Source organism: Rhinatrema bivittatum, chromosome 4 (assembly GCF_901001135.1).
Source record: "Rhinatrema bivittatum chromosome 4, aRhiBiv1.1, whole genome shotgun sequence".
NCBI classification, from domain to species: Eukaryota; Metazoa; Chordata; class Amphibia; order Gymnophiona; family Rhinatrematidae; genus Rhinatrema; species Rhinatrema bivittatum.
In genome coordinates, this window is record NC_042618.1 from 2,387,922 (window position 1) to 2,414,976 (window position 27,055).

At 45.7% G+C, this 27,055-nt stretch overlaps 1 protein-coding gene across 3 annotated transcripts in view; it reads right to left on the reverse strand.

Annotated features, from left to right (window-relative positions):
- SNW1 (SNW domain containing 1) overlaps positions 1 to 27,055 on the reverse strand; it is a 111,636-nt gene that overhangs the window by 57,630 nt on the left and 26,951 nt on the right. For all 3 annotated transcript variants that reach the window (XM_029597669.1, XM_029597668.1, XM_029597670.1), the window contains exons 2-3: positions 26,423 to 26,576; positions 2,289 to 2,450 (exon numbers count right to left, since the gene is read on the reverse strand). In XM_029597669.1, coding sequence (XP_029453529.1) covers positions 2,289 to 2,450; positions 26,423 to 26,576 — 316 coding nt within the window. The remainder of the gene's footprint in view (positions 1 to 2,288; positions 2,451 to 26,422; positions 26,577 to 27,055) is intronic.

Below are 27,055 nucleotides of genomic sequence, written 5' to 3' on the forward strand. Positions count from 1 at the left end.
AATCAGGAATATGAGTGATGTTTTTGTGTCCTCTCTGCACCATTTTCAGAACTTTTTTTTGTGTGTGGTTATTTTCTTCTAAACCAGTCTTAGTTTGTTCTTAGGTCCTTAGCTGAATTTTGCTTTAATTATTTTTAATGTCCTTCTGCTTTTTTCCACTGCTGCTCTCATCATCAGCAAAAATGTTATCAGTGAAGAGGTGGTTAAAACGTCAGATGTTAGACTTTTATATACCATGACCAGAATGGTGCAAAACAAATATACAATAATAAAAATAGAAAAAAATCATCATTAAAAATACAATAAAATCAAGGCCCCCCCCCCTTCCCGGAATAATCAGGCTTTCACCCTTTTCCTAAAAGGTCAAGTAATTCAATTCCATCCTAATGTCCAAAGGAATTCAGGGCCCCTCACAGAGATGGCTCTCTTCCTGCACCCTGCTGTACGCACATCTTTAACAGAGCTCCCTGTCCCAAACGTAAGCTCCTGTTAGGCACAGAGAGCTTGACCAGCTGTTTAGGATATCCCAGACCAGACCCCTGCCTAGGCTTAAACATCAAAACCAAGATCTGAAATTGGATTTGTTTCTTAATTGGTAACCAATGTAGCTGCATTAATAATGCTCATGCACTTACTCGAATAATAGAAGGACTAGGGGGCACTCCATGAAGTTAGCATGGGGCACATTTAAAACTAATCGGAGAAAGTTCTTTTTTACTCAACGCAAAATTAAACTCTGGAATTTGTTGCCAGAGGATGTGGTTCGTGCAGTTAGTATAGCTGTGTTTAAAAAAGGATTGGATAAGTTCTTGGAGGAGAAGTCCATTACCTGCTATTAAGTTCACTTAGAGAATAGCCACTGCCATTAGCAATGGTTACATGGAATAGACTTAGTTTTTGGGTACTTGCCAGGTTTGGCCTCTGTTGGTAACAGGATGCTGGGCTTGATGGACCCTTGGTCTGACCCAGCATGGCAATTTCTTATGTTCTTAAGGGCTAGAATAAATCAACCGCGCTGCCATATTTTGCATTATGTGACGTTGCTGCATTGCCTTCTCAGAAACACCCAACAAGACCCCATTACAGTAATCCCATACGGGGAGACCAGTGCCTGAACCACCATTCAAAATGCCTGAAAACTCAACGTATTTCTTACCCCCCATAGCTGGCACAATTTGAAAAATATGGACCTAACCTGATTAGATGCTTAAGAGTTTCTCAGTACATATAACCACAAAATCCTATAAACAAGTCTTACAAGTAGAATTTAACTTGCACAAATGATGCACGTGACTTCTGGCAGACTGTCCTGCAGCTTCACGCTGATATTTATATTATTAACCATGTGCTGGGCTGCTGTGGACATGATACTGTAAGATTTTTAGAGAAACCCATGCTTGTCTAAGAATCAGGAATCTCATGTAGCAGAGGGGCAGTTCCAAACAAAGAGATTCTTTGTCTTGTATAAATAGTCCAGAGTCTCTACAACTAGTCTTCCCAGCTTCTGAGAAATCACTGCTCTGCACAGGTGACAGTGCGAAGACCTGGGGATGCTGAGGAGACAGGGACTCAATCTCCAGGAAACAGCAACACCTAGATAGAAGGAGCTTGGGTGCAGGGCTCTCAATCAAGGGCTTTTTCTTAAGGTGGGAAGGGAAAAACTCCCCAGGCACGAGCGAGTGAGAGCCCAGGGAGATGGATCCCAGTCCCGGTTAAACTGCTATCTCCCCACCCCGCCCCCCACCATTTTTTAAAGAAAGAAATTACTGCTCTGCTGTTTCCTACTGCTAAGAAACTCTCAGGCACTGCATTCTGTCCTTGGTAATTCAGCAACTCAGCTGCGTGGCAGTGACAGGATATACACCTGCTTAATCCTCATTATACCCCTCAGCTCCTACTGGCCGTCTTCCCATCCTCCCATCAGCAGGACACATCTACACTACGCCTACAACTGCTGGCGCTTTCCAGTGTACGGGCACACAGCCGAAAGGAAACCAGCGTACAAGAAACGAACAGGGCAAACATATAATGGTGGGAAACACACACCCCGGGGAAGGGCATGCTTTATTCCACCAGAAATGGACTACTGTGTTTACCAGGGAATGAAGGTCTTTCTGTTTCCTTCTGGATAAAGGCAGTGGAATTGCTGTAACCTGGCCATTTCTATAAGCACTTCTTTGTGTTTTCGCTTTGCTCTGGGCCCCTGCTCCAGCATTATTACCCAGACGCACACATGCAGCTTTGCCCCAGGCTGGGTCACATCGCCGCTCCTCTGCACCCCCCCTTACCTTGTCTTTAGATTGTCCTTGACGCGCAATTGCATCGTATTTAATTTTCCCCTCTGCATCCACCTGGACAGCCAAAGCATTAGACATTTTCTTCTTCCTCCCCATTTCCATTGGGTACTGTGCCAAGTGAATCTCCGGGAAAGCTCCTCCATCTCCAAAATCCTGAGGAGACATCAAGTCAGCAGTTAGAACAGAAAAGACTAACAGACTTCCTTTTTCTGCAGTTTCTGTTTTATCCTGCAATACAACTGCCATGATGGACACAAGCTTATTTATAAAAATGTATATACTGCAAAAATCAGTTAAATCAATAAAAGTGGTGTACGAGAATACATTCATAACAGGACTACAGACAGACACCGCTGCTGCCGCCCCTTTGATCTTAATTTTCCAGCTTGTTTTTAATACATGTGACCTGCCCAATTACCCATACTACCAATCTCACTAGGAAACTAGATGAAATTAAGTTCTTTCCAAATAATTTTCTTTCCTTGAGTCTTGCCAGATCAGTCCAGACACCTGGAATTTGTTCCTTCCTACCATCAGATGGAGGCAAAGGGCAAGCTTGTGTCCTGACGTCCCTCCCTATACAGCCTGGTACAGCAGAGAAGGCATTAGTAGTTTATTGCCCAAGCTGACTTCTAACCTTCCCCTGAAACTTTATCAGAAATTACTAAATCCAAACCAACAGGAAAAAATGAAATCAAAATAGGTTTTGAAATGCAAAATGAAATGACCAACGAAAATGGAATTTAGCATTGACCCTACTCTTCCTTCCCCAGGCTGTATTTCTCTCCTGGGGAAAGGCTTTCTTCTTTCTCCCAATTTTCCTCCTTTACATATTCCATTATTTCTCTATGTATTTTTCCTCCCTGTTTTTCTGGCCACCATTCTCCCTTTGGGGTGGGCCCTGGACTGGTTTGGCAGGACTCAAGGAAAGGAAATTGCAGGTAAGATCCTAATTTCACCTTCCTCATCATCCTGTCAGACCAGTCCAGACAAGTGGGATGTACCTAAGCAGTAACTATCCTGGATGAGATTATACCAGAGCTCCCTCCAGAACCCCCATGGCAAAGGCCATATCCTCCTCCTCCTGAAGATTTAATTTGTATCACTTCATAAATGAATGCAGGGAAGCCCATTTGGCCGCCCTGCAGATTTCTGCTGGTGCTACCAATCTGTATTCTGCCCAAATTGTGCCCTTAGTCCCACTGGGACTGGCTTACCCATGGCTACTGCTTCCTTAATCCAGTGAGCAATGGATGCCTTAGAGGCAGCTTTACCTTTGCAGACCCCTGCAAATAACACAAACTGCCTGATTTACGTAAATTATTTGAAGGTGCTAGGTAACTTAAAAGAGCTCTTTGTAGGTCCCATAATCAGAGCTATTTCGTCTGGCCCACACCCCGTTCTCTTGAAACCAGGTAAGGAAAGCACCTGATTCAGATGAAATTCTGACACCACTGTCGGCACTGGTCTAATCGTGACTTTTTCCCCTTAAACAGGAAAGAGAGGGATCTCTGCAACATAATGCTTATAATTCTGAGATTCTCCTGTCTTCAGAGTAAGATTCTTTACAGAGGCTTTCCTTAAAGGCTCAAATGGTGCTTTTACCATAGCCTTCAGGACTAATGGCTTCACCAGTGAATGTACGTGTTTTGCTCCACTCAAGAAACGAACTACATCAGATGCGAAACTAAGGAGACCCTCTGACTTGTCCCCTGTAACATGATATGGCTGTTATTTGAACCCTTAGAGAATTTACTGCTAGGCCTTTGTCCAGTTCATCCTGGAGAAATTGCAAAATAATGACTATATGAGCGTTATGCAGCAGCACCTTCCTCTATTTATACCACCCTTTGAAGGTCCTCCAAATTCTGATGTGTGTCAGTGAAGTGGAAATCTTCCTTGCTCTCAATAGGGTTGATATTACCTAGCCTGAGTAATCTCTTTTGCTAAATCTCCCTCCTCTTAAGAGCCGTGCCATTAGACAGAACAGTGTTGGACCTTCCTTAGTTACCAGCGCTTGGTTCAGTTATCCGGCTGAACCTTAGTGGCTCTCCTACTTTGAGCCTGACCAGGTCTCAAACCACAGACACCTTGCCTAATCTGCGACTACAAATGGGGACAGTTATCCATTTACATGGATAACTGTCCCGGTTTGGTCTGCAGTCCTCCTCAGCACCCTTCCAACCATTGGCCAAGGTGAAAATATATAACACAGCATGTTTCTTGACCACCTTTGTGTCAAGTGCATCTATCCCCCTGGCTCCCAATTCTTATCTTTAATTGAAGAATGGTTTCTCTTTGACATTTTTGTGTGTCACCATTAGATCCCACTGGGGGTGCCCACATTTGTCCACTATTTGATTGAAGGCTTCTTTGGTTAGGCCCACTCCCCTGGGTCTAATGTCTGTTGGCTTAGGAAGTCTGCTTGTACATTGTCTGTTTCTGCTTGGTAGATGGCTGAGATATCTTGGAGATGCAATTCTGCCCACATCATCAGTAGTTCTGCTTCCCTCGCCACCTGCAAAGCTCCTCGTAACCCCTTGCCTGTTCACATAAGCTACTGCCGAGGCATTGTCTAAGAATATTTTGACTGCTTTCCTGCCAACCTTTGGTAGGAAGCTTTTTAAGTGCCAGCCAGTTTGTGACTATATCTCCTCCAGTTGAGATTAATGTCCTCATGCCACCTGTCCTTCGCAGTATGCACTCCATCCTGTTACGCTCATGTCTGTGTCACTGTAATCCAATGAGGGGCTCCAAGTTGGTTCCCTTTCCCAGACTGGACAGTCTCATGATGAGCAAACGCCTCTCAAAATCCTGGTTTTGCAGAGACCATGTGGTCAGCAAACTCCTCTATAAGGGACACATATGGGCCCCTGCCCATGATACCATGTCTACAGCTGCTGTCATTGACCCTAGTATTTGCAAATATGTCCAAGCTCAAGGAGTTGCGGAAGTCAACAATACCCTCACCTGCAGCTTGTTGATTCTCTCACTTGTCATAAACACCGTCCCACTCTTTGTATCTAAATGAATGATTGGGAGGATATAACTGACTCTTGGCTCTCTGTTCACCATCCAACCTAGCTTTTCCAACACCTACTAGACCCTCCCTGTTGCCTCGCCATACTCCTAGAAAGACTTGGCTCAGGATCAGCCAATCAGGTATGGATGTTCCCAGATTCTCTGCTTGGGGTGGAAGGCAACCACCACTACCATTACCTTTGAAAAGGTCCTGGGTGCTGTTAGTGCAAAGGGCAGAGCCTTGAACTGATGTTTTCCCAATAATCGCAAAGCACTGGAATCTTTGATGTTCTTCCCTGTTACAAAGCAGAGTTGCTTACCTGTAACAGGTGTTCTCCTAGGACAGCAGGATGTTAGTCCTCACACATGGGTGACATCATCAGATGGAGCCCGGCACGAAAGCTTATGTCAAAGTTTCTGGAACTTTGACTAGGCACACTGAGCATGCCCAGCATGCCCTATACCATGCATCCATGCAGGGTCCCCTCTTTGGTCTTATAATACAGAATTATATATAAATAAAAATATAAGGAGAACTCCAACTCCGTGGGGTGGCAGGCAGGTTTTGTGAGGATTAACATCCTGTTGTCTTAGTAGCAGACCTGCCTGGGCATAACAAGAGGAGTTGCAATCTGCTAGCCAATTGGATAGTGCTATTTGGCAACAGCAACTCCCAACCTAGTCCTATCAAAAGAAATAAAAAGTTAGGTGGACTGTCTATGGGCATCAATCCACTTCAGACAGAAGGCTAAGGCTCTCTTGCAGTCCAAACTGTGCAGCGCTTGTTCGCCTTGGTGCAAATGGAGCCTAGGAAAGAATGTTGGCAAGACGATTGACTGGTTAAGATGGAAATCCGTCATCACCTTAGGCAGGAACTTAGGGTGTGTACACCAGACCACCCTGTCATGAAAAAACTTAGTGTAAGATGGATAAGTCACTAAGGCCTGGAGCTCACTGACTGCCACCAAAAATATGACTTTCCAGGTCACAGGAGCGTAGCGGCTCAAAAGGAGCTTTCATCACCTGAGCTATCACCACGTTGATGTCCCAAGACACAGCGGGAGGCTTCAGCTGAAGCAGGCCCCGCATGAAACGAACAACTATAGGCTATACAGAGAGGGGTGTACCATCTACACCATGGTGGTATGTGCCAATTGTACTTAGATGAACTCTAATGGAGTTAGTTTTTAAGCCAGCCTCCATTAGGTGTAGTAGATAATCAAGCAGTTTTTGAGGGGGGCAGGAGAACGGATCCAGGGCCTTCTGCTCACACAACACGGAAAGCCTCTTTTACTTCAGTCCGTAGAACTTTCAAGTGGAAAGCATTTTGGAAGCCACAGGACCTGAGACATCTTCTAAGAGATCAAGCAGTTACAGAATTAACCTCTCAACATCCAGGCTGTGAGTGACAAAGCCTAGAGGTTGGGATGCCGCAACCTGCCTCAGTCTTGTGTGATGCGCTTTGGGAAAGTCCCCAGACCGACCGGTTTCCGAATGGACAAATCCCGAAGGAGTGGAAACCAGAGAGTTTTTGCCAGTAAGAGAATCTGAGGATACGCATACAGAAGACCCTTGCCCCAATGGCAGGCAAAGGCATCCAAGGCTGGTTTGCCGTCTGTTCTGTAGAGGGAGTAGAACTGAGTCACCTTCCAGGGGCATGCGAACAGATCCACATCTGGACCCCCCCCCCCCCAGAGGCGGAAGATCCGGTTCACAACCCCCTGGTCCAGAGACCACTCGTGGGGTTTGAAGGCATGACTCAGTCTGTGTGCTACCATGTTCTCTGTTCCAGCCAGATACATGGCCGAGTACTATCCTGTGGGACAGAGCCCAGGACCAGATCTGGACCGTTTCCTGACACAGGAGGGATGATACCGTGCCTCCCTGCTTGTTGACATACCACATAGCTACTTGGTTGTCTGTTTGGTTCACAACAACTCTGGACAGCCGATCTTTGAAAGCCTACAATGTGTAACTGATCTCCTGGAGCTCAAGGAAATTTATTTGACAACATGCTTCCTGGGTGCACCAGAGGCCCTGGCTGCAAAGCCTCTCTCTACATGGGCTCCCCACCCCAGGGTGGATTTATTCATGGTAAAGACAATTTGGGTAGGGGGACTTTGGAAGTATATTCCCCGTCCCAAATTTGAAAGAATCCACCACCAGTATAAAGAGCCCTGGAGAGATGGGGTGATTCGGATGCGATCCTGATGGCTTTGCATGGCTTGGTGCCACTGCGACCTCAGGGTCTATTGGGCTTATGCAAACGTGCCAAGGGAGTAACATGGATGGTTGGCCATGTGGTCCAACAGTCTGAACATGTGCCGAGCTGACACCTGCTGGCTCTGTTGAATCACTGCTGCTATGGACATCAAGGTGATTGCCCTGGAACATGGCAGGAAGGCTTTTGCCTGAGCCATGTCGCAAGGCTCCTATGAAGTTCAACTGAGGTGATGGGTTGAGATGGGACTTCAAGTAGTTGATGACAAAACCCTAGTGACTCCAACACCCGAATGGTCACATGCATGGACCGAGTGGCTCCTGCCTAAGATGTGCTCTTGACCAGCCAATCATCCAGATAAGGGAAAACATGCACTCCCAGCCTGCGGGGGTGCACTGCCACCGCAGCCAGAAATTTTGTGAAGACTTGTGGGGCTGACGCTAACCCGAATGGCAACAGTCTGTACTGGAAGTGCTGTTTTCCCACCAAAAATCTGAAATACGTCTTCTGTCTTGGGAAGATCTCAATGTGAATGTTCATGTCCTTCAAATCAAGGGAGCATAGCCAGTACCCCTTTATGTAACAGGGGAATCAAAGTGCCCCAGGGAAACCATCTTGAACTTTTCTCTTTTTAGAAACTTGTTCAAGGCCCTCAGATCTAGGATGGACGGAGTCCTCCTGGTTCTCTTAGGAATCAGGAAGTACCGTGAGTAGAATCCCTGCCCTCGTTGCTTGGTAGGACAGGTTTGACTGCTCTGGCCATTAAGAGGGCAAAGAGCTCCCTTATCAGTACCTCCTGATGCACTATTGGCCTCCAAAATAGTCATGGAGGGCAACTTGGCAGGACACCCAATAGGTTTAATTGGTACCTTTGACAGACGATGGATAGAACCCACTGGTCCGAGGTTATACTGGGACACCGATCCGCGAAGAACCGCAGCCTGCTCCCTACCACCAACATCTTGGGTAGAGGGCTTAAGTTCCCTATGATCCACTCAAAACCCAGTCCCAGGATTTGACTGGGGCGCAGGCTGGGGCTTGGGAGTTCTCTCGCTGTGAACGGGATCAAGGGGCCGGAGAATAGTATTTCTTCTGGCTGTAGAAAGACTTCCTCTGACCCTGTTTTGCCGACCTCCTAGCTGAGGAGTGCAGGTTGGAAGTGCTGGCAGAGAGTAGTTGGAGGGTCTCAAGGTGGTCCACAACTGAGCTAATGCGTCCCTCACCTCATCTCAGAGGAGATTCTATCTTGTACACGGCAAATCAGAGTTTTTCCTGTCCTTCCAGTCAGAGATCAGAGGCCCGCAGCCATGCCATTCTGTGGGCGCCGATTCCAGCTGCAGAGACTCTCAATGCAGTTTCAAAAACATCGTAGGTTGTATTTATTTTAGTTAACAGGTTTTCTAGACCGTTGTTTAGTAAAAAAACTTTCACAACGATTTACAATTTTAAGAAACGCACGCAAGAATGACATCACTCCCATCTAAGAGACCTACATTGGCTCCCCATATCCAGCAGAATTCTCTACAAGACCCTTTCCCTCATACACAAGACTGTACACAACTAAAACTTCCAATGGCTCAACGACTCACTCCACTTCCACGCATCCAACAGACCCACCAGATCCACCTATAACGGAACCCTCTACAGACCATCCCCTAAACTCACGCACCTATCCTCCACAAGAGATCGAGCCTTATCGATTGCAGGCCCCATAAAATGGAACGCAATGCCGCCTGACCTCCGCATGGAAACATGTACTGGGAAATTAAAAAAAAAAAAAATTAAAAACATGGCTTTTCGGGGTGGAGTTAAGATGGCGCCCTGACCGGCAGCACTGTTTGTTTGCTCCGTGCGATTTTCTTCAAAATTGTTTCCTAGCGTTTGCAATGCCACCTAAAAGAAAGGGCAGGATGAGGAACTACCCCTCCGTGACCACCCTGCCTCCTGGGCAAAAAAACCATCTTACAGTGCGCCATAACCCCCGCACAACAAGGGAATAATGTTCCGGCTGTTGGACCCGCGGTAGGAGGAGCGGAGCTAACCACGGACGAAATATCATTATCCCCACCTGATGAGAGGTTACCACCGGAGCTTAGAGGCACCTCGACCCCGCGCTCGAGGACGAACTCCGAAGTGGAGATTAATCACTCGCAGGAGGAGGGAGCTGCGTCGCAGGATCCTCTAGCCGCCAGCCTCTCAGATCTAGAGGCGGTTCAGCCCGGTGAGCATAATCAGGACGGTGGAGAAGTGCAGGCAGGAGGTGGTGAAGGTAGGCCTGCAACAATTCCCGTTCTTTCCACCGGAGTACTGATAGGCTCAGAGAAGCCTGAGGTGGTAACTTTAGACGCTCTCTGGCATCTAACGTCTGCTATAGCAAAATCATGCGGAGACTGTTCTGATAAAATTAATAACTTGTCATTACAAATGGATTTGCTGAATAAGAATTTTGAAAAACAAAAGCAGGAAGTAACAGAGAAAGTTGAAAAAGTGGAAAATGAGATTAAGCAAGTAAAGTCTGTGCAAAATGTGATAATTCAAGATTGTGGTAACATCAATAGAAAAATAGAAATGATTGAAAATGCGTTAAGACACCTAAACCTACGTATACTGAACTTTCCTAGGATTGTGGGGGAATTTCCTCGTGGTACAATTAAAAGGTATTTCACGGAGATTTTGGAATTTCCTTCTCAAGAAACCCCACCCCTAGATAAAGTATACTTCTTGCCAAGTAGGAATAAACAGAATACTCAAGAAATCCCAAGAGACTTTGCCAATTTGACTGAGTTTCTAGAAACATCAGGATTTGAAATAACTGAAAGAAGTACTTTATTGATAACATTCTATAATGAGAAAGATCTTACAGATGTAATGAGAGCATATTTCAAGAAAATGGAATCACTGTTTATGGGAGCAAAATTGAGAATATATCCGGATTTGACGAAAATCACACAGACGAAGAGGAAAAGCTTTTTGGCTTTGAAGCAGGAAACACTAGCGTTGGGAGCCTCATTTTTTCTAAGATTCCCCTGCAAATGTGCAGTAAAGTATAATCGAGACAGTTATATATTTTTTCAACCAGAACAATTAAAGGACTTTATACAATCTAAGAGAGCCCAAAGGATGCTGGAAAATTAAGGGAAACTCATCATTATTATTGATTAGGGGGTTATACAGGGCACCTGTTATTTGTTTTAGATTTATATAATTACCTGTATATTCCTACTATTCTTTCCACCCCCCCAGCACTTGATAGTGGTCTAATGGGTAACAATATAGAAATTTGCCTGGTAAATATTACTCATGTAAATTATAATTATTGCGTTATGATGCCAAGTTTCTGTACAAAGTGGAATACTTTGATGTTCATTTTGAAAAAGATAATAAAGTATAATTGATAAAAAAAAAACAAAAAAAAAACCATGGCTTTTCAAACAGACGTTCACTTAATGCCTCGCATCTACTCCTCCCCCTTTTCTACCCCCCATCCTCCGTATAGTCACCACCATTAACTGCTCATCTGTAAATATTTTATTTATTTATTTATTTATAGATTCTTTTATACCGCAGTATGTATAGACATACATCACCTCGGTTTACAGTGAAACAATAAATTAGCAACAGGCTTTACATGTAACAGTTTAAAAAACAGTAAAACATTTAACAGCAACAGGCTTTACAGAAACAAGGGTTTTAAAGATAATATGCATACATAATTAAATATCAAACAATAAAATATAAATATAAATATGATTTGTATACCCCTATTCAGCTGTAAATATGGTTTGTATACCCCTGTGAAATTATATACCTGTCTCGTTACACCTAATATTAACACTCTACTCCCACTTTCTATAGTTACTCCCCCATGTTATCCTCTTTAGTTACTTTGTATCTTGTTACACTCAGTTCCATGTAATTGTTCTCATCCTACACGTCCTTGTAAACAGATACAATGTGTAAACGGTTATCGGTATAAAAAAAGCCTTAAATAAAATAATTAAAAAAAATAAATACATCTTTGAGTAAAATTCTTAGAAGATATACATAGTAATATAATAAAGCAAATTTTAAAACAAGCAACTAAAAATCAGTAAATAGATAAGAACAGGATAAAAGAGTAAGCTTAGTAAAATCATTCAGTTGTGCTGTAAGCTCTTTTCAACAGCCAGGTTTTCAGCTTCCGTTTAAAATTTTTAAAGTCTGACTGCATTCTCAGCTCCAGAGGCATTTCGTTCCAATGTTTTGGGCCTGCTAGTGAAATAGCTCTATCACGTACTGATGTTAGTCTGGCTGTATTAATGGAGGGGAGGGTCAGCAAACCCTTATTTGCGAATCTCAGGTTCCTTTGTGGCTTATGTAGCCATATTGCAGCTTTCAACCAGTCGTTTTGGTCGCCAAAGATTACTTTATGTAAAGTACATAATGTTTTAAAAAGAATACATGACTCAATTGGCAGCCAATGCAATGCTACTAAGACTGGAGTTATGTAGTTTTGGTTTTTTTTTTTACCCATCAGTATTCTAGCAGCAGCGTTCTGTAGAAGTTGTAATGGCCTGACTGTTGATGCTGGAAGACCTAGGAACAGGGTGTTGCAATAATCGGTACTGGCAAAAATTAATGCTTGCATAATTGTTCTAAAATCATTTTGTTGTAAAAGTGGTTTTAGTCGCCTTAATGTCAGTTTTTTAAAACTTAAATCCGGCTCAATAATTGTACCTAGGTCGAGTACTTCGTCCGTTAGTATGATTTTGGAACTATCATTTAATACTAATGGCGGTAACTTGTCAGGTGACTGTTTTCTCTCTAAAAGTATCATTTCTGTTTTATTTATATTTAGGACAGGCTTCATCTGTCTTAGGAGTTGACTAATAATTGTTAGATACATAGCAATTAATTTATATGTTTTTTCAATTGTCTTGTTTATTGGTACTAAAAACTGTATGTCGTCGGCAGGTGACAGAGTGGTAACATATAGATATTAAAAAGAGTCGCCGATAGTGCTGAACCTTGTGGTACTCCCGTTAATTTAATCTTGTCAGATGTGGTACTGTTAATTTTGACTCTGTATGATCGATCAGAGAGATACGATGAAAACCATTGTAGTGGTATTTTATCGATGCCGATTTCAGCCCTCATGTTTTCCACACTCCAGGCCCTTACGAAACCAGCAACATGAGTGTGTCCTGCTGCTGAGGCAGCTGCTCGGCCACCTTCTGCACCTGCTTGCAGAGATTCCGGGAGTATTGGCTCATGTAGAGCTGGTAGAAGGCGATGCGGGCAATGAGCATGGCTCCCTGGAATACTTTCCTCCCAAGAATATCTATCGCCCTATGATCCTTCTCCAAGGGCGCTGAGGGGTGGGTCCGAGAGCATGGATTCAACCACCATAGATTGGTATGGCATCCCAGGAACCAACGCCAGCTGGATCAGTAACGCACCGAGGAGAACACTTGAGCCGTTCCAGCAGTGTTCTAGAATGGAAAGTGCAGGCATCGGTATTGTTGGTGCCACAGCCCCAATGCCCTGCAGTGCTCATTCTACCGCCAGCTGGACTCTTTGCTCCAGCTCCTCCTTGAAAGTTGCTAATGCCAATTGGGAGGAAGGAGGGGTGGCCAGAACTTCCTCAGATTGTCGAGGTGGATCAGCAACTGGCACCAAGACCAGTGAAGACCATTGCAGACCCTGGCATCGATGGAGGATTGGCACTCCTTGCCACGGGGTTGCTTCAGGGGTATCATGGCATGAGCTGTCACCTCTTCAAGCCCGGTACCGTGCATCGAAGGTGACTGGTGCCGATGCTTCCTTGGCATCTCTCGCTGCTCGGCCCGGTCTTTCCCTAGTGCCGTGGTTGACGACGAATCCTATGTCCTCGACCTGGAAGAAACTGACAGGGGCCGGACTCAAGCCTCAATGGATCCAAAGGCCCCGCCGATGTTGATGGCGGAGTGTCCATCGGTGCGGCTCCAAGGTGCATTGGTGCAGATGCCACCAATGCAGATATTGATGGCTCAGACTTTCTCGTCCCAAAACGTTTCTCCACCTTATTGAGTCGAGCGAGAAGTCCCTTAGGGATCATTTGGATGCACATGTGGCAACCCCGGATGTCATACAATGCTCCCAGGCAGAGGAAATATATCTCATGAGGGTCCGTGATGGACATGGTCCTTGGGGACTGGGGGCATCGACGAAAACCAGATGAGGCCATGACAAACAAAAAGGGAAGAAAATGAGAGTGATGACGGCAGGCAGTCGAAGCCAGTGGGTACTGAGGCACCGCCGCCAAGGGGGCAACGAAGTGAAAAGAAACTTACCGAGAATGCCAAAAAACCTAAGGAATTGACGGGGAGGAACAGAGAGGGACCCGGCGATGATGGAAACGGCAAAAAACGAAAATAAATGGTGAAAGTTTTCCAAAGGCAATTTTCCAAGGAAAAAGCCAAGAGCGCAACTTAATCGCGAGGTGAAAGTTCCACGGGAAACAAGAGATTGAAGAGGTACTCCATGTAGTATAGGGCATGCTCAGAGTGCCTAGTCAAAGTTCCAGAAACTTTGACACGTTTTCCATGCCGTGCTCCATCCGATGTCACCCATTTGTGAGGACTACCCTCCTGCTTGTCCTAGGAGAATTACTTTTCTCAAGGTCTCCATGCGGAAATAAGCTGCCTTCAGTGACCTGTTTACCATTTTTAAGTCCAGTATTGGCCGAAACATTCCCTCTTTGAGACCACAAAATAAATTGAATACCTGTCTTTTCCTACTTTCTCTTCCGGAACTGATACCACTGCCTCTAACTGTAGAACCCTGTCTATTGCTGCGTGAATGGCCCATCTCTTGCCTAATTTGCATGGGGATATAACAAAATGTCTTTTATTGATATCTTTAGCTCCAAGGCACACCCTTGTTTGATGATTTCCAAGACCCACAAGTCTCCTGTAGTATGGGCCCACTCCTCCTAATATAGCAGTATATGCCCTTCTAATAGTGGGAGCAAGAAGTGGCCCTTCAAATTGTCATTGTGGGCCTTTGATTATAGGCCCTCAGGTGCCACTATCTCAGCTACCTCGCCTGCTACCATGAAAAGGCTGAACTCAGATAAGTGGCCTGGACCTCTAGATACTCAGAATTTTACCTGATCTATACTGTCTGCTATCCCTTAGGTACAACCTGGGGAAACTCTCTCTGGCAGCACATCTACCTCTGTCAGCCGCTGGGGCTTTATTTCCCCCAGGTCCCTAATTAGCTTTTCCAGCACTTCCCCAAACAATAGCCTTCCCTTAAATGGTAGCTTACTTAACCTGGCTTTAGAAGCAGAGTCTGCTGCCCAGTTCTTTAACTATAACAGGTGCCTGGCTAACACCTCTCTCGCTACCTGTTTGGAAGATGTCCTAATCAGGTCATATAAGGTATCTGTTAAGAAGTGTGCTGTTTCTCCATTACAGAAATGCGATTACTCTATTTCTGTACCTAATGGGGCTGCTTGGACCCAGCGCACTAGTGCTCTCACCACATATCCTCCACAGATCGCCACCTGCAAAAAAAAATTGGCCACATCAAACGTCTTCTTCAGTAGTGACTTCACCTGCCTAGCCTGAGGGTCCTTCAATGCAGAGCTTCTTCCATTGGGATTCTTGTTTTTCTTGCCACTGCTGTCATCACTGCATCCACCATAGGCAACTGAAATAGTTCTTTCTTTCTCTGGCGGCTGCACAGGGACATTTTCCCATTGCCTTCATACTTAATGCTGAATCCAGGAAATCTCATTCAATCCCAATATAATCACATATAGCTGAATGTATAGGGAATACTTTGGCTGGCTTTTTTTATGCCTGTCAGTATCGGGTCCCCTTTGGGTACCTCCCCCTTTGGCTAGCTTTCCCTCAGTTTCTATGACTGAGTAACCTTAGAGGTAAGGGCACTTAGCTCCTCCTTTCTAAACAATCTGACTGTTGAATCTTCTGCTTCTCTTCCTCCTGAAAGTCCCAGTGGGAGGCTCCTTCCTCAATCACTGATAGCAAGGGCTCTGGATTTTTGGGGGTTATATCCAGCCCCAGATGCAGCCTAGGCCTCTTTACCAGCAGGTCCCGTTCCCTAAGGGGTGATCTGAGACAGTTGACAGTCACATCTTCCTGACGTTTCCGCCCTTTCATCTCAATGCTCTTTGTGCATAAATCAGCACAAATTCTGAGGAAAATTCATGCTCCTTAGCCTTCTCTGGCTCTTAAGGCTCCAGGCCTTCTCTGGGGTCAGCATGCAATGGCTCAGGAGCCACAGATGAATGACGTGATCACCCTGTGGCTGAAGTATAGGCTCCGGCAGTGCTGGAAACATGGCCCTTGAGAGAACTTTCTGATCCAAGAGGGCCACATTATCAGCTCCTCCTTCTACCACTGGTGCAATCCTCACAACAAGGAGCATGCGACATTTGGTACACTTGTGGGCCCGCTCCATACTTGAACCTCAGAGAAACAGCAGATGGTCTCAGGCACTGCCAGCTCCACTGCAACTGTTTTATTTTATTTTAGCTTGTAGCCCCAGAGGAATTCCTCTCATCAAGCAGGAAATACAGGCCAATTAAACATCTGATTACCCCGGAGAAGGAAGAACAATTAGCTCTGACTGTTGTCCCCTGGTTGTATTCCCCGACTCAGCATGGGCTACTACTGGGCAAATCAATCATAAGCAAGGCTGTTGCCCTATGCACCTTGTTCCTTCCTGCTGGACCAGATGACTTCTACCATCTGCTAGAGGCAAAGAACTACCAAAATCTTCCTTGCTGTACCAGGCTAAATAGGGAGGGATATCAAGACAAAAGTTAACCTTCTGCCTCCATCTGCTGGTAGGAAGAACAAATCCCGATTGTCTGGACTGGTCTGACAGGTCAATGAGGTAATAGAGAAATTACTTACCTGATAATTTTGTTTTCCTTAGTGTAGACAGATGGACTCAGAACAAGTGGGTTATGCTCACCTGCTAGCAGATGGAGACATAGCAAGCTGACGTCACAGTATATATAACTCCTGCAGTGACCCCAGCCTGCCATTAATTTCTTCAAAAGCAACTATGGACAGACTAGCAAAAAACTTGATTAAAAACAGGCAACCATAACTGTACTCAACCAACAAGAACACTGAACTCAAGTAAGAACGTAGGTACCCCAATCTAGGGACTGAATGAACACTTACCAGTAATCCCTTAGGACCCAGAGCCCCAAAGGAGGACTATTGATATAATCATTTGGCAGCCGAAGGTGGGAAGCTGAGTCCATCAGTCAACACTAAGGAAAATGAAATTATCAGGTAAATAATTTCTTCATTTCCTAGCTTCTTAGACAGATGGACTCAGGACCAATGGGATGTACCAAAGCTACTCCCGAACAGGGTGGGAAGCTGCCCATACTCCTGGCAACATCACACGTGCAAAGGCTGTGTCCTCCCAGGCCTGCACAACCAGATAATAAAACCTGGAAAATGTATGTAAGGATGACCACATCACAGCTCAGTAGTTATCGATGGGAGGCAACAATCTAACCTCCACCCAACTCACTGCCTGAGACCAAGTGGAACGAACCCTAATCTGATCAGGTAACTGCTTTTCTGCATCCACATACATGGCTGTGACCACCTCCTTAATCCAACGAGCTATCGTTGCCCACAAAGCTGGTTCACTCTGCTTCCCTTCACCATAGAAGACAAACAGGTGATCAATCTTCTGGAAAGGTTCAGAAACCTCCAGATACTGCACAAGTCTCTTGACATCCAAGGAACGCAGGAGGCGATATTCTTCCGCATCCCTGACCTTATCATGGATGGCAAAGAAATGGACTGATTCAAATGAAATTCCGAGACCACCTTAGGCAAGAAGGATGGAACAGTATGCATCTGCAACGCCCCTGGAGTCACCCAAAGGAATGGATCCCGGCAAGACAAGGCCTACAGCTTGGAAATTCAATATGCAGAACATACAGCCACCAGGAACACTGTCTTCAAGGTCAATAACCGCAAGGAAAGGCAATGCAGCAGTCATAGCGTAGGGCCTGCCAAGAAATCCAGCACCAAATAAATACTCCACAAAGGAACCAGTAACCTCAAGGGAGGCCGAAGATGCTTCACTCCCTTCAAAAAACGGGCCACATCAGGATGAGATCACCATTCACCAGGCCTCTGAAAACAGGCAAAAGCCGCAACCTGTACCTTCAAGGAATTAAGGGCCAATTCTTTATTCAACCCATCCTGAAACAAATCCAGAATGATCAGGATCTTAACTAAACAAGGAAGAATACCTCGCTCCTCACACCAGGTCTCAAATATTCTCCAAACCCGCTCATAGGCTAAGGAAGTGGAGAGCAAGGAGTAAGGTGGCAATCTCCGCAGAACATCCATGCTTCAACAAGCGAGCCCGCTTAAGGGCCAAACCGTAAGACAGAACAGAGTCAGATCCTTGTGAAGAATCAGTCCCTGCTGCATCAAATCAATGTGCAGTGGAAGTCGAAGGGGGGTCTCCATCAGGAGTCTTCGCAGATCTGCAACAGATCCATGTGCGGCAGAAGATGAAGTGGGGTCATCACCAGGAGTCTTCGCAGATCTGCATACCATAGATGCCTGGGTCAGTCTGGTGCCACCAGGAGTACCAGCCCCTTGTGGCCTTCAATCTTGCAAATTATCCTGCCCAACAAGGGCCAAGGAGGAAAGGCATAAAGCAATGTGTCTTCTAGCCAGACCTGTACGAGAGTATCTATACCCAGGGACCACAAATATCTCCTGCGACTGAAGAATTGAGGAATCTTTGCATTGCAAGAAGTCACTAGCAGATCTAGGAATGGAAGGCCCCAGTGATCCACTATCAGTTGATAATTCCCATTCTCCTGGTTCCAGATTCTCTCTGCTGAGAAAGTCTGCTCTTACATTGTCTTTTCCTGCGATGTGAGAGGCCGAAATCATTTGTATATGTCCTTCTGCCCATTCCATAAGTTGGTCTATTTTCTGAGATACTTGCTGGCTCTTGGTTCTTCTCTGGCGCTTTATGTAGGCCACCGTCGTGCCGTTGTCAGACATCACATGGACTGCTTGACCCTGCAGTCTGTGGCTGAACTGCAAGCATGCCAACTGGACCGCTCGGGCTTCCAGGCAAATGATGTTCCAGAGGGACTCTTTGGCATTCCAACGTCCTTGGGCTGACAAGCTCCTGACAGTGAGCTTCCCAACCCTGCAGACTCGCATCTGTCTTGAGTACCAACAAGGTCGGGGAGGACAAGGAAACTCCTTTTCTTAGATGAGCCTTTTGCAACCACTACTGGAGGCGGGAGGAGATTTCCATCGGCAAGTGGAGCCAAATGGAATAATCCTGAGACTGTGGGTTCCAATTAGACAGCAGTGAGCACTGAAGAGGACACATTTATTTAAATGTTTTATATACTGTCATTCCATGTGAGAATCACTAGTTCACAACAGTTTACAGGTAAAACATTAATAAATAAAATGAGTGTTACAAAGTGGATAGACAATGATAGAAATGGAAGTAATACAATGGTAGACTTCTAATGTAGAAACAGAGCAGGGTTAAAGGATTACTGATGGGGGAGATATTGTTCAAGAATTAATAATGTTATCTCAGTCATGGGGAATAGGGTGTTTCAGTCAAATAGAAGGCATTTTTGAATAGCCAAGTTTTAAATTGCTTTTGAATTTCTTTTTATCAGGTAGTGTTCGAAGTTCTTCTGGCATGGAATTCCATAATTTTGGGCCGACTATTGAGATCACTCTATCTCTAGTTAGTGTAAGATGAGAGATTCTCTAGTTCAGAATTTTTAGGAGGCCTTTGTTCTATGATCTGAGAGTTCGTCGGGGGATGTGAGGTTTAAATGCTATTCCTAGCAGATCGTAATTGTTCAGGTTAATGTTGTATGTATTTTGGATAGAACTTTATAATATATTCTAGACTATACTGGAAGCCAATGTAGAGCCATGGGTTGCCACCATCAAGCTGAGCACCTGTAGATAGGACCACACTGTCAGGCATATAATGTTCATCAACCGATGCACCTGAGACATCAATTTCTGAATATGAAGTTCCAACAGGAAAACCTTGCCCTGCCCCGTGTCTAACCGAACCACCAGATACTCAGACGACTGAAATTGCTCTTAGCCAGGTTCACCACCCATCAGAGCTCCTGCAACAAGGAGATTACCTTGTGTCCCCCAAGGTGGCTCTCTTCCTGAGACTTGGCTTGAACCAACCAGTCATCCAAGTGTGGGTGCACCAGGATCCCTTCTCTTCTCAACACCGCTGCTACTACCACCATAATCTTGGAAATGTTCTAGGGGCAGTGGCTAGACCAAAAGGCAGTGCCTGAAATTGATAATGGTGCTCCAACACTGCAAAACATAGAAAACGCTGGTGTTCCAAATGAATGGCCTCGGACAGATCTAAGGAGGTCAGAAATTCCCCCGACTGCACAGCCATTATCACAAAGCGCAAGGTTTCCATGCAAAAACAAGTCACTCAAGTGATGGTTGACACTTTTGAGATCCAGGATGGGACGAAAGGACCCCTCCTTCTTGGGCACAACAAAATAAATGGAATATCACTCCATACTTTCTTAAGACATAAGCACAGAAATCACAGCCCTCAGCCTCAGGAACTTTAGAAGGGTAAACTCCACTAACTGCTTCTTCTGAGGGGAGTGGCAAGGAGACACCATGAACATGTCCTTAGGAATACTGTGAAAATCCAGTGCATATCCTTCTCGTATCACCTCCAGGATCGATGCAATCTTGACCCTTCTCTGTTAAAAGAGAGGCATCCCCCTATCTCTTGTTCCCGAAGGTGGGTCAGCAAACCTTCATTGGGAAGATCCACCAAAAACTGTTATAGTTTTGAGGTGTTGGAGTGGATTCTTGGGTACTGCGGTGATGGCCACTCCCACAGGAAGGAGCCCCGTGAGGAACCACAGTACTAGGCTAGACTCGAGACATGCAAACACAGAAGATTTGTCTTTTATTATACAGCTGGAGGATACCACCAGAGGTGGCAGTAGTGAGGAGATCCAGTAGAAGCAGTCCAGTGGCCCTCGGCAGAGGAGAACCGTCCCACAATGGTAGATGTTAGCAGCACACGGTAGTATAGGGAGTTCCGGATGCAGGTTCCCAGTGCTGAGCTGTAGATGAGACAGACAGACAAAGGTTAGATTACTCACTAAGTTGGTAGTTGTATTGTTGGAGATCCCAGCAGGCAGAAGTACTTGGGTTGCAGGTACCAAGGCAGGGAGAGCAGGCCCTCGAGGAGCAAGTACCTGGTATCCCAGATAGGCACCTGAAAGAAAGCATAGGGCCCCCGAGGAGCAGGTACCCAGGTAGATGAATAACCCTGAAGGGCAGAGAGAGAGCTTCCAGTGGCAGCAAGGAAGCAGCAGAGTAGCTTAGACCGGAGGCATTCCAATCCTTGCTAACTCGATTTGTTAGCAAACGAAGGGCACGCTAAATACCCGGATGGCATGATGTCACTCGAGGGGGATGCCCCTGAGGTACCTGCCATGACGTGGATAAAGATGTGGGTGGCGTGCGCGCGTGCACCCTAGGAGGCCCTCAGGAGGAACATGGCGGATAGCCTTGCCATTGCCGTTCTGGGACGCCGGAGAGAGCGGCATGAAGACATGGCGGCAGCCATCTTCCCAAGGCTAGAGGAGAGCGCAGGAAGAAAGGTGAGGCACAGAGGTCGAAGCCGTCTGAGACCGACGGACACAACACCAACAAAGCCTGCTCCTCTCTTGGGCTGTCTGGGATGAAAGAACTGAGACCTACTAAAAGGCTGAGTCCTCTGAAAGTTCAACTCTCTGTAGGGTCGAAAACGCTTGGAACCCTGGAGACGACCCATCATACCAATGTGGCGCTGCACGTACTTCTTATCCTCTGGCAACCGAGGAAATGGCGATTCGCCCCACTTATTGGCCAGTTTCTCCAACTCGCTCCCAAACAAGAACGAGCCTTTAAAAGGCATTTTCATAAGCTTTGGAGGCTGTATCAGCTGACCAATTTCACAACCATAGTTGACACCTGGTTGCCACCACCGAAGTTACTCCTCTGGCCGAGGTACGGACCAAATCGCAGCCCATATCTGCTAAAAAGGTGGCAGCGGGTTTCATAACTGCTCTGGAATTCACTCCAGCATCATCAACTTCCTGAGAGAGAAGCAGACAAGATCGTGCCACGAGAGCACAACAGGAAGCTGTCTGCAAAGTCATTGCCACTGCCTCAAAGGTTTGCTTAAGGATAGCCTCAATCCTCCTATCATGCACATCCTTCAAGGCCACTCCTCCCTCCACTGGGATAGTCATCCGCTTAGAGAAGGGACAGACTAGCACATCCACTTTGGGAAAATGCAACCACTCTCTCGCAGCTGGATCCAAGGGGTACAGGCCTTCCAATGTCCTACCCCTTTGAAATTCAAAATCAACCAATTCTGGAATGGCATCCATAACAGGGAAAAAGAATAAGAGGCTTTACGCAAGGAAACCAAAATGCGATTCTTCTTCAGCTCAGACAAGGAATCTGTACCAGGAACACCCAACATCTTCAAGGCCCGGCAGTTCATCTCTATGAAAGAACTGTAACATGGTCTGATACGGTTCCAGTCCCGGAAGAATTTCCCCATCTTCAAGGAAATCAGGATCTGCCTCATCATCAGTGCCATCTGGGCTCCTGTTGGGAATACCCACAGCGAACCAAGGCGTGCCCTGGTGCTTAAGCATAGGACTGGAAGAGGGAGGGGCCACCTGCTGAAGGAGAAGCTGAGGACTGCGTCTGAAGAAAGGCTTGTAAACCCTGAAAAAACTCCACCTAAGAAAAAGCTGCCAGATCCAATCCAAAGCCAGAAGGAACTGGAGCGGGGCCGACTAATTGCCATTGCCAGCGGAGGAGCCAGTCAAGGGAGTACCAAAGTCTGGCATACCTCCAGACAGTGCCGAAACCAGACCATCATCAGGATAGGAGGTTCCAGGCTTAGAGAAGTCCAAGGAAGACAACTCTCCTTGAGCGTCCAAACAGCACTGACACATGTTAGAGGGCAGGTCAGGCTGAGAAGCCCAAATATGACAGGTAATATAGAGAGAAAGGTGCTTAGGTTTCTTGTTCACTGGCACCATCAGTGCAAGGCAATGGTGAATGTGCGTCCAAACAGCTCTCGCTTAAAAAATTTTATGTGCACAAAAATTAGGCACCTCAAAAGCAAGTGCCACAAAACACACCCACAACTTGTACGCCAAAGCTTGAACGCACCACTACGCTTAAAACTTGTGTGCGCAAAAGGAATGCCCAAAACTGAGCAAACAATAGGTGTGCAGAGCCGATGCACTGTGCACACCAACATCCTGCAGAGGGCAGTAAAGCCTGCATAAAAACACGTGAACCAGCTGCCACGGCCTACCACGTAGGCAAAAGGCCTAACTGCAGGGCCTAGCCCACCGTGGCTGCTCAACCCGCCAGGCTGCCCAGTTCCCCTAACCCCCATGGGAGCGGGAACGAACATTGGAATGGTGCGCCAAATAAGGATATTTGAGGAAGTCCTACAAACCCCTCTCTGTCTCTGTTTCTTTTAAACCTTACCTGAGCTCAGCCCTTACCGGCCGAGTATAGAGACGGTCTCTGGCTGCAGGAGGAGAGGGCATCTGCCATCACTACCACACTCGGCCTCCGGCACCCGCTGCCTTTAAGCTGTACAATCAGCTAATTCCACGCCGGGAAACCCAGCTACCGGACCAAGGCACACATCTGAGGGACCATGGAATCATCTCAGGAATTCTCAACTGGGAGAGGGATCACTTGGTATCACTGCAGGAATGTGGGGCTTTTCTCCATTTAATTTAAAATTCTCCTTCCAAAATCTGCAGCAGTCCCCATAGGGAGATGGACGTCCACCATCTGCTGGACAGGGAGAATACTGGAAGGCTGGGGTCACTGCAGGAGTATATATGCTGTGACGTCAGCTTGCTCCGTCTCCATCTGCTGGCAGGGAAGCATAACCCACTGGTCCTGAGTCCATCTGTCAACTCGCTAGGAAATGGGCCTTAATCAGCTTTCAGAAGTTCAGCTAGTTCAACTCAGCTCTCACAGAGATTAGAAGTTCATTCCAAACCTACGGTGCTGCAACTAAAAAAACAAGAGTTCTGCTGTGCTGTTTATCACCAGAAACTTGCACTACTGGGCTGTTCATTGGGGCAGTGCTGCTCATTGCCGTCCTGGGTTTAATTTGTGGGTTAGGTCTTTCATTTCCCGGATCAGTGAAAGCAGCACTCACTGCCCTTGGGGAGGGAGTCCCAGTCATTGCACTTAGTGGCCAGATTTAGGACCCATGACTACAGGATTCTGGAAGGAGGCCCAGTGTACGACCCCCCAGCCAAGGACTACTGCTGCAGCGACTGAGTTAAGTGAGATGGAATGGGTATAAAATAGGAGAAAAAAATCCCAAATTAGTTATGGTACTAGTCCTGGTCCTTACTGAGCTGGAAGCCCAAAGCAGCACGAGAAACCTGCCACATCAAAAAGTAAAAAAAAAGAAGGAAAGAAATGTGTAGCAACAGTGCGATTATAGCATGAAGAGCTGAAAAAAGACCTCAGGGGAGGGAGACAACAGCACAAACAGAGAATGAATTCAACATGGACAGCAGGAGTGGCCTCAAGGAAAGACAGTGGTAAAATAAGAGGGTAAATTAATATAAATGTGCAAATATTTTATTCCAAGAAAATATGAAATATAACTGAACAGTGAAACATGGAAGAAAGAAAAAAAGAAAGCAGCGAAAGATATAAGATGAACGCATGAGGAATAAAGCAGCTGTGGGCTGTGAATCTCCTGCTCACTAGCCAGAAAGGAAGCCCTTTCAGATTCCCCGCAGCTTGCCATATTCTGTATGTAGGTCTCACAAAGAACAAGAAAGCGAACATTTTCTCCAAAAGCATTTCTTAGATCAGCATTGGAGAACACAGCATCAGATATAACCTTGGCTGCTACTTAGTGCAATCTGTCTCTTGGGCTGCAAATGGTGTCAGAAAACAGCACCTTGTGCTCATTCATCTGCTGGTTCAAAATATGCTAACAAAGCAATCCCTTATTATGCTCACATCTGTAATAATGAGAAAAATCTTAAAACTTATCTCAAAGACGACCATCAGGAATCAGTAACTCCTTTGCTGTGTTCGACATAACAATGCCCAGCCCGACACAGGCCCATGTTTTGGCGTGAAAAGGCCTGCCTCAGGGATATACTTTACTACAATTCAAAAAATGGCGGCTAGCTCCGATACCGTTTGCAGCCCGTTGCAAGATTGCACTAAATAGCAGCCAAAGCTATATCTGATGCTGTGTTATCTAATGCTGATCTAAAAAAATGTTTTTTTGAGAACATTTTCTAAATAGCATTTGCTGAACCTCTTTTTCTTGTTCTTTTTCTGCTTTAGTTGTTCACTTCAGCTATAAGCAAAACCTACCTATAGGTTACAGCTGCTGCAAAGCATGGCAGCTCGATTAAGCCTTGGAAAATTGAGCTTGGAAAGGGTCTCTCCTGTGTTAGACCCTTCATTGCTTGCAAATTGCAGAGAGGGCAAAGTTTAAGCCATTGTTTTCTGATCTATGAGGCATAATAGTCCCAAATATTTGTGGGAAAAACTGATTTAGTATAGGTCTGGGCAGATGTAGAGATCTTCTTAAGGCTGTTTGTTATGGCTTCTGCTCAAAAACTCTCTTACGCAATATTCTGCTCGGGCCTCTTCAATTGCGGCTGCCTGAATGACCTGCTGGAAATATGTCAGAACTAAATTAAACTGCTTTTTTTGTTGTCCCAATTATGCCGTATGTAAATTTGTTAAATAAATAAATAAATACTGGTCAGCTCTCTGGTGATTAAAATCGATACTCTGAATAGAAAACACTTCAATCTACTGAGACTTTCTATGTGATTTCTACAGCACATACACAATATTTCAGTGGAAGAATAATCACATTTTTTTATATGAACCTGCGAAGACGATTAGGAGAATGGACTTGGCAAGAAATCTTATAAAATGTATAGCAATGAATTACAAGGGAGACATGTTGTCTACAAAGATAATTAGAGGAGAGACAGTCTTCAGCACAGGATTAGAAGTATAATACAAGAAAAATGTGCCTTCCTGTTTCAGAAAACCAACTGAGCACCTCCTACAGACAGTAGGCCAGCAGAAGTGGTCAGCCATGGCCCCGGAAATCTGCAGCCAGCTGGACCGTTTCTTCTGCTTACCCTCTCATCACAGGAAGTGAAGGAAGAGCCATCCTGCTGTCTTCTACCTACCCTTATATGTAGCTACTGCAGCCACTAAAGCAGCCACCTGAACTAAAATGTAATGCTCATCCCTTCCGAGTTCCTTTTGGTGCTGCTTTGGGATTACTTACCAAGTATCACTGCAAGGCCTTTGTGCATTCACACGAGGGCAGTGCAGAGGTCAGCGCTGAGCCCTGTGGCAAATCAAGCCTATGACAGGCCAGCTCTAAGTTACTACTCTTAGAAATATTGCAGCCAGGTTCCCTATACATCCTGGCTCAAGCCTCTCCATGTCTGGAGCCTAAAATCTACTTGACCGACAAGCCTGTTGGCCTCTGACTGGCGATTAGTTAGGCTTGAGAACAGAACTGGAAACCTGGCTCATTCTGTTAGAGGTACAGTGCTGCACTTGGTATGCAGGGCAGGAAGCCAAGTGACACTCAACTGGGATACTGGCAGCTTCATAGATGGCTTGTGACTTAACATGTCCTCGCCTTTGAGAGAGACTAACATTAAACATGGAATGAGCCAGAGAAGACAATGTTAAATAAGGCATCTCTGAAACAAGAATAGCATCCCAAGGCTTCAGCAGGTTACCTCCACAATCCGGGGGATCCAGCCTTTTCTGTACCCGTACGGAGGGGGCTCTCTGCGCGATGAAACCAGAGCAGTCTGTCGTGATCTCTGGGCTCTCACTTTCTCCTCAGCCTCCAGCTGGTCCTGGGACAGCTGAGTAGGCGCTGGTAGAAAGCTGGAAACAAAGATATGAGAAAGAAAGATATTCCCTTAAAAAGAGATGCTTCTTACCACAGTTCTATAGTGCACAATATTTTTTTCTCACCTTTCCCATCCAAAGGGCCTCCCATCCACTCCCTACACAATTTCCTCCATCTTCTTTCCCATTCCCTGCTACAAAGAAGTCAGAAGTGTGGCTGACAGCAGGATGTCCCTGCCTCCACAACTGTGTCCACTATGGTTTTTTGGCTCCCCAGCAGGTGTCGCCCTTTGCAAAGCACTCATTTTGGCAGTACAATGGAAGTCACTACTTAATATAAATTTGAGTGTTAAACAAAACCCCATTCATTGTGAGATGGACTTTGCATAACTATGAAAAGATGTTTATTTCAGGATTTGGATCTGGTTTTCCTCTGCACCATTTTCTAGAGGGAATCCAAATATGGAAGAGTGATGTGCACAAGAGTACTGGGGATTCATTGGTCAATCCAAGAG